Here is a 16,319-nt window from a genome sequence, read left to right as displayed (position 1 = left end):
GTATTGTATATAAGAAGCATATTTAATCTGTCTCTAGGATTTTAATTCATTGCAAGAAACAACCTATCTAAAAAGACTTTTTTACTGGAAATGTAATTAATGGAAAAAGGTTCATGAATTCTTAGGTACTTTACCTAAAAGAAAATGGTTCTTTTGCTATGAGAATGAGGTTTAACCAGGGGCACTGGAGCACTGTTGGATTGCTTGAGCAAATAACACTTACTTCAGGTTGGGGTTGTCCAGTTACTGAATTGCATTTGCTAGTGTTCTTAGAAATCCCCACCCCTCTGCTCAGTGTTGACCTCTTATGACAATAGTGTGAACTTCTTCCATTCTGTACTACTATTCATCAATGAAGAGCAGAAATAACTGTTTTGAGTGCATGATCACCTCACTTGCAGAAAAGCTGTACTATGTCGTCATCATTGTGGTTTATTTTGAAAATCAGAGTGGAAGTTATTTAATTTGAGGAACTGTGTGTGGATAAATTGTTTTCATATGTTCAAACTATTTCTGTACAGTCCCGAAGAGTTGAGTGTATTCTGCCTATTAATGTCTATCAATCTATAAAAACATCTAGAAAGTAGAAAGGTCACATTAACTTTTTTCATCATGGTTATAGATAAATCTTTTACTGCAATCAGATCATTCTTGGTGTTACTTATACTTTTTCAAAGTGATTAAATACTCTGAAATGTTTCTATCAGAGATCTGGCCTATTTTGTCTAGTTTGTCCATAGTTTTTCTTTCTGAAGAAAGCAAGCACTGGCTGAAATTAGCCGAGTAGGTGATTTTGCTCTTTCACTTTGATACATGACAAAGGAAGAGAGCCCTAGTATAAAATTTGAAACTGATCCACTAAGTCTGCTTACAGGCTTCTTCCCTCTCCCTTCCCTGGGAAAAGATGTTTTCTACATGCTGTTAAAATAATTGGAGATGGTTAATATTGACATAGAAGCAAATGTAACATGATGCTGATAATTTATCTCACGATAAACAGTTAACTAAAAGATTCAGAATAATTCTAAATTAAAAGCACAAGCAACACACAGAGCCTGCATTGTACACTTTCTTGCTACTGGAAGGGGCTTTTTAATATATCCTCTCCATTTTCTTATCTTCACAATGTGAGACATAATCTTCATATTTTGCAGATAATTTCTTGAAGTTTTTGAGTCCAAAATAGCTAGTTTTTAAAAACTACAATTAAAAAAATATGAAGGCCTGGAGATGTGTTTGCTTTTAGTGCAGGAATTGGTAAGCAGAGGAAAAATTAGAAAAATTGGCAACTATTTCAAGTCCTGGCTTTGAAATGGCAAACAGGAGCAACTATGTCTGCTTAGTCTTCCCAGTACAGAGAAAGCTTTGCCAGGTCGAACTCCTTTTAGTCTTTAGGAGAAAAATTGAATGTCCTAATTTAGAAGCTCCAGCTTCAAACCTGGTATTTAGATCTGACTGCCATACTTTTGTGCAAGAGTCAATTTCTTTTCTAGTTTGCAGCCCTGACTTTTGTAGTACCCTTGCAGTTTTCACTACATTTTAACTCAGTTTTCAGGTTTGCTTGATTTTGTTTACATGGGGGGTGAAAACAGAATCTGAGCAGAAAAAAAATAAAAGCATCTTATAACTGCAAAATGAGTACATGAAAACTTGACTTTGCTTAGTAGTGGGACATAACAGAACAAAAAACCTAAAGCTGTTTGGAAGTCACCTAAATTCCTTATTCTCTTGCATGCCTTATTATAAAAGTATTTTAGTTTTCTTCTTTTTTTGATCATTTGTGACGAGTGTCTATTCTGAGTACCACACAAATTTAAAAACAAAAGCCTAATTCCGTTTATTTCAAGGTCAGCATCCAGGTGCAATGAATTCTTCTTCACTCCATTGATGATGACTCGTCTCCGTAATCCTGTCTCAGGAGATCACCTTTTGCCAGACTCTTACAATTTCTAGCAGTTTTCTTATGAGATAGTTTATAGCAGAAAAGCTTACCACCAAAAAATTCTTATGCCTGTAACATTTCCGGCTCAGTTGTTCACTTTGGTTTGGTTCACCACATTTAAACCAACAAATAATATCTCAACCAAAATTATATGCTGCCTTGGAATGCCATGTACTTCAACTGATAGTAATAAACAGACAAAATTTTGGCAATTCTTGGGCACTGAAGACAGGTTTATGCTGCATGATCTATTGGTGCTCTTCACAACAGTGTCATAGGGAAACAATGCTAGCCTTAAAACCCTTAAATTACAGGACACATTTTGCCTTGTTGAATATATTTTCCACTTTGAAAACATTGTAAGTCTGACTCTTGGAGTGTCTCTTTAGAGTATTTTTAACTACCACACTTTGCTGGTAACCCCTCTCTCAGCCTTTCAGTGGTGATCTTTTCTCTTACTTATAACTGCTTAGGGTAATAGCTTGGTGACATTTGAAATGCTCTAGTTTTGGCACTTAGTAATATAAGAAAAAAGGTTGTGAAATCCTTTAAGATAAATACATAATCAGTCTATTTAGAAAATATAAAACATTGGTGGGATTGGGATTTACTTTTCATTATTATAAAATGTCACAACTAGACTTTGTTTTGGAAAAATACATGTTGCTCAAAACTCTCTTAAACAAAATTTCAGAGAGATGATTCTTTACAGGTGAAGGTAACGTGAAGAACGTAAATATAATTTTTTCTGAAATGGTGAAATGGTTCTACTACACATATAAAAAAATAAAAAGGGAGATTTTTAAAACTTGTTTTATTTTGGTGCTACATGGCTTTCATCAGGGTAGAGGCAACTGTAGATGAGGCTGGTTAACAATTGTGTTCAACAGAAATTGGAGGAAAATTGGGAACTCTTCTTTCATGAGCAGTCAAACCATTCTATAGCTGTGGCTCTTTTTACACTGCTTCATTTTGCGTGTTTTCTGTTGAGATAATCATCCAGAAGGACTCGGTGATCCTGGGGACGTGTGCCACTCCTCTTCTGTCCCTTCAATACATGCTGCGTTACTTTTTGTAAAGAGGAAGAGAATGGTTGGGGAGGCAATGAACAGTTCTGAGACAATTCTTTTCCTACAAAAATATGATTGTTAAAGCCTCAGATTTCAGTAGGGAGGAAAAAAAGTATACATTTGGGTAAAAAAAAAAAAAACCAAAATGTGTGACATGTTCACAAGGATCTACAATATTCCGTTGTCTCAGTGAGGAAAGAAAGGAGTATGAAAGAAGCAAACTTTCTCAAAGTTTTCCGTATGAATCAAGTTATAGTGAAGTCTGTACTTATTGCATTTCTCAAAGTAAATGCTGTAGCTAACTGACGATCTCTGTCCTGATAAGAAGAACGGGATATATTGTTTTAAGGAGAACTGTATCAACGTAAACTTCCTGCAACATCATGCCAGCATACCTCAATCTCAGAAACACAAAAAAGCTAAAAAAAAATCAGAGGTATAAATCTGTTTTGTTCTTATCTTGCAAAAAATCAAACCAGGCTTGCAATATGTGGTGGGCGGGAACTTATGTTCTAACTGTAGGTCCAATGTGTAACGTTAGAATTGGGATATCTTAGCTTAAAGGGGGTGAATAGGCAGGTGTAGGCAGGTAGTGTTTTCTTCTTGGCCTTAAGAATAAATTATACTTTATCAAAAACGCACAGAAAGGAAACAAAGTCTGTGTGAAGCAAGAGATGATAGAAACCTGGCAGAAGATTTTACTGCTGGGGTCATAGGAGATGCTGAATCGCAGAGCATTTTGCTCAGGCAGTAAAAAGGAGTCTAACCTCTGTCAAACTTCATTCCAGGACATAAGTTCAAATCAGGCATATGTTGGTTTTTATCTTCATGTTCATCAAATATAGTTCTTATGCAGAAGTTTCCAACTTTCTTGATGAAAATATGTCTTTGATTCTTAATTCTAGAACTTACTCTTCTGCTTAAATGTGCTACAATTTTCAGGTTTCTTTTTGGTTTGTTTTAGAGAGCCTGATAAGACTAATAGGTTTTCATGTTATACAACTGTAGCAGATGAATTAATTTTTTAAAAATATGAAGTGAGGTTCTCTGAGTTGAGACCTCAATGCAATTTAAACAGAGATTGTCTGTTTCAGTCTGTTCTTCTACCTGTATGACTAGTAGCTGAACTTTGTGATTAAAACACTGTCTTCTGATAATGTTGGGATTTCTTAGGCTGAAGGATGAGAACAGAAGTAGAAATGTTAGAAATGAGGGAAGAAGTAATTAGAGAGCCTGAAAGACATAATAAAGTAGTCGGTCTACTCAGCCACTAGATGGCACTTAAGTATTTTTGAATGGACTGTGCAAGGCACTTGTAAGTCATTCCCGGGGGGTCCTCCAGATATCCTAGAGTTGAGAGTATTAATTTTTTTTTAGTCAAAAAATGGTGGTGGCTTTCTGGTGGTTAGCAAGTTAGGCTGTAAAAACTACCCACTTACTGTATTTAGTCTGACCAAGGTTTAGTAATTGGAGCATCTCTCAAAGATAATAAAGCTGTGCCCTAAAAAATAATTAAAAAGTCCTGAACCATTAAATGTTTAGAAAGTGCTATTCTGTCACCATTAAGTTTTTTTTTTCAAACCAGTGAAGGGAACATATTTAATTTGGTCTGCAAGACTTCTGGATGACTGTTTTTGTAGTGATAATTTAAAAGTTTTACTGCTGAATTACCATAATTTAAATAAAGAGGTCATTTTTCTGTTGGATATGAAATTTGTTTCTTCAACCATGATCCTGAATCTTTTCCATTTAGTTCTGGTGAGGGAGAGATTTAAAAAAGTATAAAAGTGCATCTGACATGATTTTTGTCAATTAATTGACATACATAGAATATAAATCATAGACTCCATATCTAAATAAAAACAAATAAAGGAGTATAACATGTCAAGTCTGTGTGGTGGAAAAATAAAAGCAGTTAATTCTCAGAACAAATGTTTGTATTTTGTATTATATCCAGACTTCACAATACTTGGATTGACTTCCGTTGTTTTGCTTGAAGGCAGTGTTTGCTTCTTTAAAAGGAACAATACATTGGTATAATTTTCAGTGCAGTGACAATAGCACATTTTTGCACTCTTCCTCCTGGCCATGGTGAGGCTAAAATTTGTTTTGTTCTAATCTGTGTTCTTGATGTTAATGTCAAAATGAAGTTTTACTGCTTCAAAATGAAGTTTTACTGCTATGCTCATTTAAATTTGAAAGGTTCTTTATTCTTTTTCCTCTTTAATACATGCCATGCTACCTCAATTATAGCTCTGAAATAACATAAAAATCATAGAATAATTTAGAACTGAATAGACGTTAGGAGGTCATGCTCTCCGATTCTTTTCCTACCAGCACTCTCCCTCAAGCAAGGCTAGCTTAGGTGTTTGGTTGTTTTTTCTCAGGATTTTGCTCATCTCCAAGGATGGTTCTGCAGTAATGGTAATATGTACTTCCTCCTTTGCCTGGTTGGTGGTAAAATAATAGAATCATATCATAGAATAATAAGTCTTGCTACATTTCTGATGTGTTGTTTTGATAACAGCTTAAGGAGATGAAAATGTGTGCTCTAAAGGTACATAAATTTCCTGTGAGTTACTCCTAATTCAAATACTGTGTACTTAAAGGCATTGACTAAATTCTCAAGAAATTGCTGGTTGAGTTCAAGTGATTCATCTGGTTTCACAAGTTCTACATCACAGACTTTTATGAGAATATGGCAGAGCATAATATAAATTTTTCATTTTTTAATTATAATGAGCGTTCTGAGTTTTCAGTCTTAACTGTGCTTTACACTTAAACAGAAACAGACAGACTTTTTGTCATTATAGGTACAACTTCTTTGAAAAGTAGCACCAACCTTAAGGTTGAGGCAAAAATAATGCTTGAACAGTGTGCTTGTAAATTCTGTGTAATGGAAATTGACTTAGGATTTACAGATTTTCTTCTCTCATTGATGGGAAAATGAGGAGAAGTGAGAGTAAAACTGAGAAACTTATTTATTTTAACCAGAATTACTTGGTGGTACTTAAAATCCTTGGCTATGATGCAAGAAATTTTCTTCTTTCTCAAGAGATAAATTTTTGTATGGAGTAGGTCTTGGATAGGAAAAATTACATCTTTGCTGTCTGTATGTGACTCTGAGCACTTGTATGGCTTTTTTTCTCTTGCTTTCTGATATACTAGCAGAGCACTGTCTCTTTTCTGAGGGAGCAGCGAATAGAAATGCGTAATAGGCATACACTTATATACAATGCAAATTTAAGTTGTTTTCTATTTTATCCCCTGACTCTCTTTACTCATGAAAACAGGTAAATTTAGACAGTGTTCATGCCATCTATGCATTCCTGGTCAGAACAAAATATATAACAGAGCTATATTTATTAATGAGTAAACCACATTTTTTTAAAATTCTCTCTCTAAAACTGAAATCCTATTTCAGATGAAATTCTGTAAACCATCCTTCTCCCAAAATTTGATTTAAATTGGAAGTTTGATTATTTCTATATGAAATTCCTCTCACCTTTTAGAGAGAAGTGAAAACAAAGAGGTTTCACATATTCAATGGTACCATGCTATATTTGGATTACATAGAATATTTTAGGTACTATTGTATTTACCCACTTTCCAAACTTTATTTAAAAGAATTCACCAGAAGTTGAATTGAAGAGAACAGATGAAGAGATCATGCTAAGTACAAGAGAGCAGCATGAAAAAGTGTGTGTATGTATGTGTATATACACACATATACAGATACACATTCTTTAAAATGTGTCTCCAAAGAGTTTCCGGTCACTGAAAGACAATTTGGTCTTGTGACATTCCTAGCAGGACATAATCTCTTTTGTCAAGTTGGTGTAAGCTATTTGAGAAACTTCATTCAGCCAAAAGTGAGCCATGTTCTAATGATTAGCTTCTGTTTTTATTTCTCTCAGTGTTAAAGATCAGGTGCTACTTTACAGGGGTGCAGATCCTGAGAATTTCCACTGAATCCTCTGTGTGGAAGAAAGAGAATAAATACTTTTCTTAGTAAAAATGAATATTTCTTTAACTCTAGAAATATCTGAAATTATTTATTTAAAAAAGCCACACTAAACAAACAAAACAAACAAAAAAAAAAAACCCCAAAACAAGCCAAAAAACTCCAGCCAACCATAACCACGGTATATTGCCATACTTGAATGAGAATTTAAAAGTAAAGCTGAGAAGAATTTCTGCTCTTTGGTTACAAACCAGACTAACCAGTTTAACCTCTACTTGCTTTCAGATCAAAAGATAGTTATTATTAGGTTCTCCATTTTAGGTTGGTATAACTAAAATCAATAAGATCACTTTTTTCTTTTCTGTATTTTTAAATACATATTTTTCTTTTTATTTCTATTTTTAGAGAATATGCCAATATGTATATTCAAAACCCAAAACTGCTGATAAAAACTAACTCTCATATTCCTGAATGTTTAATTACTTTCTTTGTTTTCCATATTCAACTTTTCCTGAAGAGACAAATTATTTTTTTCTGATGTTCAACATACCAAATAGGTTTTACTTAACCTCTGAAAATGTAAAGCTCATCTTTGGTGATTTGCCTGTGATTCATTTTATTTAACTTTCTCACACCCCAAATGATACGGCTTTGCTTTGAATATAGCCTTCACACTTTCAAAGAGTTAGAGAAGTTGATTGACCTGCAGCCCAGTACCTTCAGCATGTTCATGGATACATTTTGAGGACTCTGATTCCATTTCTCCGAAATTTGTCTGTTTTGAGTAGTAGGCTCGTATTTCAGGGCAATGAAGACTATTTGTCCCTTTCTACAAAGATTTATTCTTACTGTGGATACTTTTTACTGCTTATTCCCTGCTGGAAGCCTGAAACGAAAGCAACATGTGAACCTCCCATTTTGCGGTCTGGCTGAACTCTTGGATGAAAAGGGCAAGTACTGTGTAGAAGTATCATACTCTGGACAGTTGCTCATCAGGATGTGGCAAAGTTCACTTGGAAAGTCATTACCTTTTTTTGATCTCCACTACTGGACCATCAGGAAAAGGAATTTAAAGCACTCTGAGTCCTTCAAAATTAGATTATTAATGTTCACATTCTGGTCAATAGAAACCTTACTGTTATTTCTAGCACAAAAACTAGTATAGTTTCTGTATATAAAGAACACAGAAATAATAATAGTATAAGGTAGTTTACACAGTGACTATTTCCCAGGTTGCCAATCAATCTCTAGTTGAATCAAAAAATCAAGAAAAGACTTGGTGTGAAAAAGTTGAACTTTCTCTAGTATGCCAATGTAGTAATGATCAAGGTATGCCAGATTTTATTTTGTGTTTTAACAGAATGAGATGGGTGGTTGGCGTGGTCTGGATACTTAGGAAAATGACTCAAATCTTTTAGACTCACAGTTAAATTAGTTCAGGACAAACACTGGTGATAGAAGAAAGGAAATTAATCATCACATAATAGTCATTTCAGTAAACAGCATAAACACTGAACAGAAAATAAATCCAGAACAGTTTTTATCCCAACTTTTAAGGAAATCTGTGACTCTTAAGGTACCTGTTGCTTACTGGATTGCTGGCATAGGTGATTAGATTTTAGTTACCTCTTCATGTGCTGAAAGACCCGAGTGCAGCTAATTCTACTCCAGCAGTCTCTTTGCGATCAAGAGCATAACACCTAAAAAGACAGCAGAAACAGGCAGAATAAGGTTATATTAAAACTAATAAAGTTGAACCTCCCTTTTTTTTTTTTTCTCCCTTCTTTTCTCTCTACTCCCATTCTTGTTTACATACTTGTTTTACACTGAGTCAGTGACAGAACAGTTAAACCAGTTTCTGGGCTAAATGAAGCTATATGGAGGGGTAAGCCTTTTTTGAAGTCTTTGTTGTTTACTGCTGTAGTGTTTCATGCTTCTCCAATAATTATATTTTATATATGCTAGGAGAGAAACCTTCAAGACTTGAGTGGGGTTTTTTGTTGTTTTTTTGTTTGGGGTTTTTTTTTGGGTTTTGTTGGGGGTTTTTTGGGGGGTTTTGTTGGTTTGTTTTTTGGGTTTTGTTGGTTTGTTTTTTTAAATAAAGTAGGTCTAATACTTTCTGGGCAACCAGTATGTTATTTGTGCAGGCTAAAAGTAACATTATGTATGACAACAGTAATTATACTTGACTGCCCTGTAGCTCCTAGGTGGTCAGTGGTTCTATGAGATCTTATTTGACCTTGTCTTGTCTGTAGTCTTTTGAGGCTCCTAGTGTAGCAGAACTTCTACATAACCTAAGGTTATGTATCAGCTCAGTTAAGAGTCTTACAACTTAGAGAGAAAACTCTTCCAACCTTTGAAGTATCTGAAGTTGTTCTTTGAGTTTTTGTAGTTTTTCTTAATCATTTACTAAAATGGGAGCTGTAAAGAACTGAGGTCTTATCCTCTGAAATGCGCTTAGCCCAGGGATGAGGAATTCACTGTTCAGGAGTAGAAGCTTGAAGAAACTGAATTGGAACAAAACTGGTTTTTTCTGACTTGGAGTTTTAGAAGTTGGCATTTGTAATGCACGTGTCTCTTCAAAGGTCCATGGTCCCTGCTGATCCTTGAACTATTTAAATTGCAATAATTATTGATTTATTTTTTAAATTATTTTGTCACCCGTGATAGGTTATGACAAAAACTCTTGGTTGATTAGACATGTCCTAGATCTTTAGCTTAGGAAGAGCTAAACAGTCCCAATGGTAGCACAGTGCAGGCTGGTGTGATCCATCTGTTGCAGCATGTCACTGTGTGGGGTCAGCTCATGTCCATAGGATGAAGTTTATCACTTCGGGCAGGGCAGTGCATTATACCGTTTCTGTTCCAGGGCTTACTTTTTCAGTGCTATCCTGGGGAGCTGTGCATCATGTTTCCTTGTGGTTGTATGAAGAAACACAGAGTACAGCTTAAACTATTATGAAAACATCTCTCTTTTGTCCCCATGCATGCATCTTCAGTATAATAAAAGCTTCTTAAAAAGGTTTGATCTTGTAGTCTGGGTAAGAAATTAGTATCCAGTACTAATTGTACCCCTTCAACAGTTCTCCCCAGTGCCATTGGCAAGCTTACCAGCTTTTTACTCAACTTCTACTACTATAAAACTAAAATGCTGCAATAGGCTTTGAGGATTAAGTGAAATGTGAGAATTAATCACATAGATGCTATTTTGTTTGAATGCAAATCAAGTGTCCATCAGTATTTCTCATTTGAGAATTGCTGAAGCGCTGAAAATACCTGTTAAAATGTTGTGTCTCCTTAAGGTTGATCTGCCGTTGCAAGAAGCAGCTTTGAAAATGAGACAACTTTAAAAAGAGAAATGTGAATAGAGAGAATATATTTCTGAATTAAATTCTTATTGTGGCACTACTTTGTGCCATTTGGTGAGTGTGGCTACTCAAAAATTTCTCACTTCATGTAGAAAAGAAACATTTATTAACAGAGCAGCTGGAAACAGCATCCTTCCAAGTATCTGTACGCTGCTAGCATCACCAGGTGTTGACTTACTAGAAGACCTGAGGGGTCTTTTACTTTGCCATCTTAGTCCTGTTTAACTATATGTTTCTATTCCCTGTGCATGCTTGCAGTCAGGTAGCAGCATAGACTCTGAATCATGAATTCTGATGTAAAGAAACAAAAAGGTTAATGTTCTGGAAAAAATCCAAGAGGTATAATCCTATCATCTAAATATGAATTCTGCCCAGGGAGGAAATTTCATGACACTAAGTGACAAATTGCTGAAAATAATCAAACTGCTGATGCAACTTGTTGGCTTGTAATACTATAAGGCATTAACTTCTAAAACTAAACTGTAATGTGTCTTCATTTTTCAATTATTCTAAAATTACCATTAAGAACTGTCGTGATGTTTATTTTCAGAAGAAAAAGACACATTATGGCTGTTCATAATGTATATAAGTGAATGCAAGTTGAGATAGATAAACATATAGATACATGTATGTCTGTGTGTGTCTATATATACACATACAGACTAGGGTTAAATTTCACTGATATGTGGGGTTTTTTTCTGCCTGGAAATTTAGTTACAGAAGAGTCTAGGTTTCAGGCACCCATCTGAGAAAGTAGGATGTCAGACTCAGTAGAGAAGGTAGCTGTGATCTGAGCTTTTACACATTTGAAGATCCTGGGCATCTTCTATCTGTATAGATCAGCTTTATGCTGGACATCTGATGTGCACACGTGGAAAACATGACAAGATTGGAGTGAATTGGATGTAATGTATGGGCTTTTGGTACATGTGCAGATCCAGTTGTACAACCTTTATACGCTAAAGCTGGTATTCCCAGTCTACCTGGATACTGTGCACACACAAGCTTATCAGTGCAATGCAAACACAGTCAGTCCAGCAGTCCCAGACTGAGCATCCAACTCATTGCACATAGAATGTGTACAACCTGTTTGAGAAACGCTGGGCACCATTCTATAACCATACACCTCTGGATTTATTTTTTTTCCCTAATCACGTCTTTCACACTCAAGTCACCTGGATAAAGCAAGGCTTAAGCTTCCACCTTTCTTTCTTTCTTTACAGAAAGAAGATTGTTCCACAGTACCTGGGTCCTGGGTAAGAACTCTAGGCAAGACAGAGTTCCCTCATATCTCTTTTAAACCCTGTAGGTTTCTGCTGTGGAATTGTCCTTTGGATTAAAAATGAACCTTCTTTTCATTATGTGTATTTTTTTATCTCGGCCTTCTGGTTCTTGTCAACAGCTTTTGACCATCTTTTACATGTGTGAAAAATTAAGTCTTCTCTTGCTTATTCTTCTAAGAAAACTGGCTATTTTTTTTTTTCTGATTTGATTTACGTAGATTTAAAATTTTCTTCCTCACTGAAGACAGTGGAAACTTGCTGTGGCTCATGTTTGTTTCACACAGACCTTTCTGATCTAGAGGAAGACTTTAGATTTCTTGCTAGGGGAAAGACAGAAATCTAATTAAACTAGTCTAAGGGCATGTTAAAATTCAAAATGAAAAATATGTATATTTATCTCAAATAATTACTGGAGCATATAAATACTGGGATTTTGTTTTCATTTTTGTTTGTTTCCTAAACCAAATAAATTTAAAGTATGTAATTTCCTCTGGATAAACATCTCTGCATTCACAGCAAAGTCTTCTTTGTTTATAATACAACATTTTTGTGAAAACCTGGATATACTGGTGATTCTTAGGTAACAACATAATAGCAAATCACCAGGTTGTTTGAAATGCCACGGCTTAAAGGACAGCAGAAAAGTAGTTTCTTAGGGCATGGGGTAAAAAGTCACTTTAATTCATGAATACATTTTTGTTTCTTGTCTGAATTGCTTAATCATCTCACTTGATTGCCCCCCCCTTTTTTTTTTTTAACTTTAAAAAGTGAGCTTAATCATCTCACTTGATTGCCCCCCCCCCTTTTTTTTTTAACTTTAAAAAGTGCTTCTTCTCTTGAAATAAATTGCATGGTGTACAGTGTAAATTCTCTTCTAAAACAGTGAATTCTAGGTTTTTCCTGTAGTTCAGGTAGATTTTCAGGATTCATAGAATAGTTTGGGTTGGAAGAGACCTTAAAGATCATCTAGTTCCAACCCCTCTGCCACGGGCAGGGATACCTCCCACTAGCCCAGGTTGCTCAAAGCTGCATCCAGCCTGGCCTTGAACACCTCCAGGGATGGGGCATCCACAGCTTCTCTGGGCAACCTGTTCCAGTGCCTCACCGCCCTCACAGGAAAAAACTTCCTCCTAATATCTAATCTAAATCTGCCCTCTTTCAGCTTAAAGCCCTTCCCCCTTGTCCTGTTGCTACACTCCATGACAAAGAGTCCCTCCCCACCTCTAGGCTAAACAACCCCAACTCTCTCAGCCTGTCCTCATATGGAAGGTGCTCCAGCCCTCTGATCATCTTCGTGGCCCTCCTCTGGACTCATTCTAACAGGTCCATGTCCTTCAAGTCTTGTGAGAAATTGAATCCAATCTCCTGAGTAAATGAGTTTTTAAAACAGTGAACTGTTCTGAGATCAGCCATTATTAAAAAAAAAAAACCAAAACAAACCTCTTTAGAACAATTTAATATTATGCATAATCCTGTTGACTTTAGTTTGTTTGTTAGAGGAATTAATTTTCCTGTTCAGAGTGAATTAGGAAGCTGCATCTGTCATTAAACCCTTGGTGAAGTGTTCTTAAGGTGTAAAATGAGAGCTTAGGAGAGTTACAGTCTGGGGAAACTGGATTTGTTCTCAAATGACTGAAAACTGCTGTGTGGCCTTAATAATTCTAGGAATACATTTCCTTTGATAATGATGCCTTTAGAAGAATTGATAGGCCTTATTATTGTATTTGCAGGTGACTGGTAGGGGGATAAGAGCAGATGAAACAAAGGGGTAATAGAATATTCTCTTTCTCCTTTATAGTGAAGTTCTTCAGTGAAAGTGTTGCTGTTACAGAATATTGAGTTATTAAAGGAAATTGAGGTGATTGAAGCACCATGGGTAGCCTGTAATGGAAATGGTTTTTTCAGCCTTTTTTTCTTGTTATAACACTGTTTGTTAGTATGTCTGCTATGCTCATTCCTTCACTATTCATTTAAAAACTTTTTTGATGTTCCTTTCTCTGTTTTACATTTCTCTTCAGAGTTTGGTAGGGAGACCTATTTGTAATCCATAACTTTCAGTTCAAACCTTCAGCCATTCCAGAAAATTCAAACAATGCAGTGGATTGTAAGTTTCGATAAAGGTGCTTCAAAATCAAATAATATTTGTTTTAAATTGAGTAGTGGCTGTTTTACTTCAGGAATTTTTTTATGACAGCTGGGAAACTGTAAGATAAACATGCAAGTGAAATTTTATGTTTGAAAACCAATTCTGTGCAGAAACAATTTTTTAACTATTAATGAACATATATTTTATTAATAGTCCCCGTCTGGAAGTTACAACTTCATTTTCCAGAATGAAAAATTACTTTTAAATGTTTCATGTGTCAAAGGATAAGATGAAAAACATCATCTTGCTGAAACAAATCAAGATAATTAGTATATCAGGTATTGTATGTTTATTTGTAGACTTCTTTACAAGACCTGTAAAATCTGAATATTTGAAAGATTTCTTATGAAGTAAGCCTACAGTCTCATCAATGAAGCTTATGATTTTTTCAAAAGGAACAAAAAGGCATTAACTGAGTGTTTGGCTGTAACCACTTGGGAAACCTGTTGCATGACAAATTTAATTCAACTAAATGCTTCAACTGCTGACCAATATTACAAATTTAAAGAAAAAAAAAAAGCACTAACAAGTAAATGTAGGCAACTACAAAACAATAAGTTATTTATTAAAAGATTTTATGGTGTAAAGTCATGTCTGTTCCATCTCCTGTTCAACTTTCCTGAATAAGCACAAATTGTTATTTATGGACTCGGTTGCTTCATTTGGTACTTTAGGTAAATACACATGCCCACTAAATTTAGTAGTTTGTTACTGGTAATTATTTAAAAATGTAGAAAATATTGTGTCATTTAAGGCTAATGGTTCCTCTGCTCAGTTTACAGCAGATGGGATCAGATGCTTCAGAGAAAGGTATAAAAATGTGAACACTGTCAAATACATGATAACCATTCCAGACAGGAAGCTTTTCTAACGTGACTCACTCACAGTCTGTCATTTAGCAGAGGAGCTTCAAATTTTGGGTGGGAGGCAAGTTTTCCCTTAGTTTTGTCTTACTCTTTCTTTCACGAGCATGTTTTCTGGAGAAAAGTATAGTTACTCTGTTCTGAGATCAGCTGTTTTCAAAAAGTGCACATTTGTTATGTTCTGCTTTCCTAATCTATTCTACCATTAAGGTGTATATGGAAAACCAAGGGTCAATAGTGTGTTGAGTCTGTTACGTGCAGTGCACCCTTTGAAGAAACACTTAATATATTTTCAGTTAATAGCATTAAAATAATGCAGTGCCCCTCCCACCACCATGTCTGCACATCTATGTGTACACAAATGCTTGCAGTACTTGTGCTCAGTGGTTGGTTGTTTTCTTGGTCAAAGTATGTGGTGGGGAGGGAGGGGTTGATGCTGATTTTTGGTTTTATCAAATATAATCACAGCCTGAAACATGCTCATCCTGATGAAGGTATTTTTATACTGAAGCAAGACATTTTCCTAAACTATCTTCTTCCACTGTAAGATGCAGCAAGCCAAAATGATACCTGTTTTTAAAGGCTTGTTATAACTGGCTTATTTCTGAACTTCTGGAATACCAATATTCTTGATATAAATTTAATTTTTTTATATAGCAATAAATATTGTCTCTTTTGTGCTTATTGTATATTTTCTTTCAAAGGATGATTTTGAGGTGAAATCCGAGGAGCGTGCCAGTGTCATCCAACAACTTGAACAAACTATTGAGGATCTGAGGACCAAAATTGCAGAACTAGAGAAACAGTTCCCTGCTGCAGAGGTACAGACTGCTGGGAGGGAGCAGGAAAATGAGCACACACATGCAGTCTGCAGAAAACTCAGCAGTGTGACTCTTCAAACGAACGGAGAAGAGACCGTACCTAGGACTGTATCACAAGCAAGATCTGTACAAACATCGCCAACAGAGGATTATCTAACACACACAATGCCTTCAGCCAACGCACTGCCAGAGCCACCCCCACCACCGCACTTAGAAGGGGGCAAAAGTGAAGAGCCAACTCAGAAATTGCCAGCTTTGGAACTACAGCCAATGTTTTGTTCGGAAATATCCTTAATTCTGTCACCGAAGCTGATCTCAGTGCCGCTGGATGCAAGCCAATCAGTACAGAGTATGGAGCAGTCACCTCTTCCAGGACCCAAAGTTGATTTGTCGCTTGCATTTGAAGGAGAGACTGAAATGCCAGCTTCCCATCAGCCTCTAAGTACTGTAGATGTGACTTGTGGTGAACATCCTCCTTCTTTGCCCTCAGAGCCCACATGTAGCATTCCCCCATTGCTGCCAGCCACCCAATCAGCTGCTCCCCTGTCTGGAGCACAAGGCCCTTCCCTCTCCATTCCCATGTCCACGGCAGGAGTACCACCCCCACCACCCCTGCCTGGCTCAGGACTCCCTCTTTCTGCTGGATCAGCATTGCAACACCTGGACCACTCTTTGCTGGGCATGCCACCACCCCCTCCTCCTCCTCCACCCCCTGTGCCAAGTGGGGAGATACCAATGATACCTCCAGCCCCTCCTCTCCCATGTGCTGAAGTCCCACCATCACCTCTACCACCACCTTTGCCCGGAGCAGGAGTCCCACCCCCTCTGCCCGGTTGGGGCATCCCACCTCCCCCTCCACCAC

The 16,319-nt window shown here is 36.4% G+C and overlaps 1 protein-coding gene across 1 annotated transcript in view; it reads left to right on the top strand.

Moving 5' to 3' along the window:
• FMN2 (formin 2) overlaps positions 1 to 16,289 on the top strand; it is a gene marked incomplete at its 3' end in the record, with an annotated part of 54,135 nt that extends 37,846 nt beyond the window's left edge. Inside the window, exon 5 of the mRNA XM_010072546.1 lies at positions 15,341 to 16,289. Within this exon, the coding sequence (XP_010070848.1) occupies positions 15,341 to 16,289 (949 nt within the window). The remainder of the gene's footprint in view (positions 1 to 15,340) is intronic.
• Positions 16,290 to 16,319: the final 30 nt, after the last annotated feature.

The sequence above is a fragment of the Pterocles gutturalis genome, unplaced genomic scaffold (genome assembly GCF_000699245.1).
Source record: "Pterocles gutturalis isolate BGI_N339 unplaced genomic scaffold, ASM69924v1 scaffold15567, whole genome shotgun sequence".
Taxonomy (NCBI): Eukaryota; Metazoa; Chordata; class Aves; order Pterocliformes; family Pteroclidae; genus Pterocles; species Pterocles gutturalis.
The sequence above is the reverse complement of the archived record's forward strand: the minus strand, read 5'-3'. Positions and strand labels throughout refer to the sequence as shown.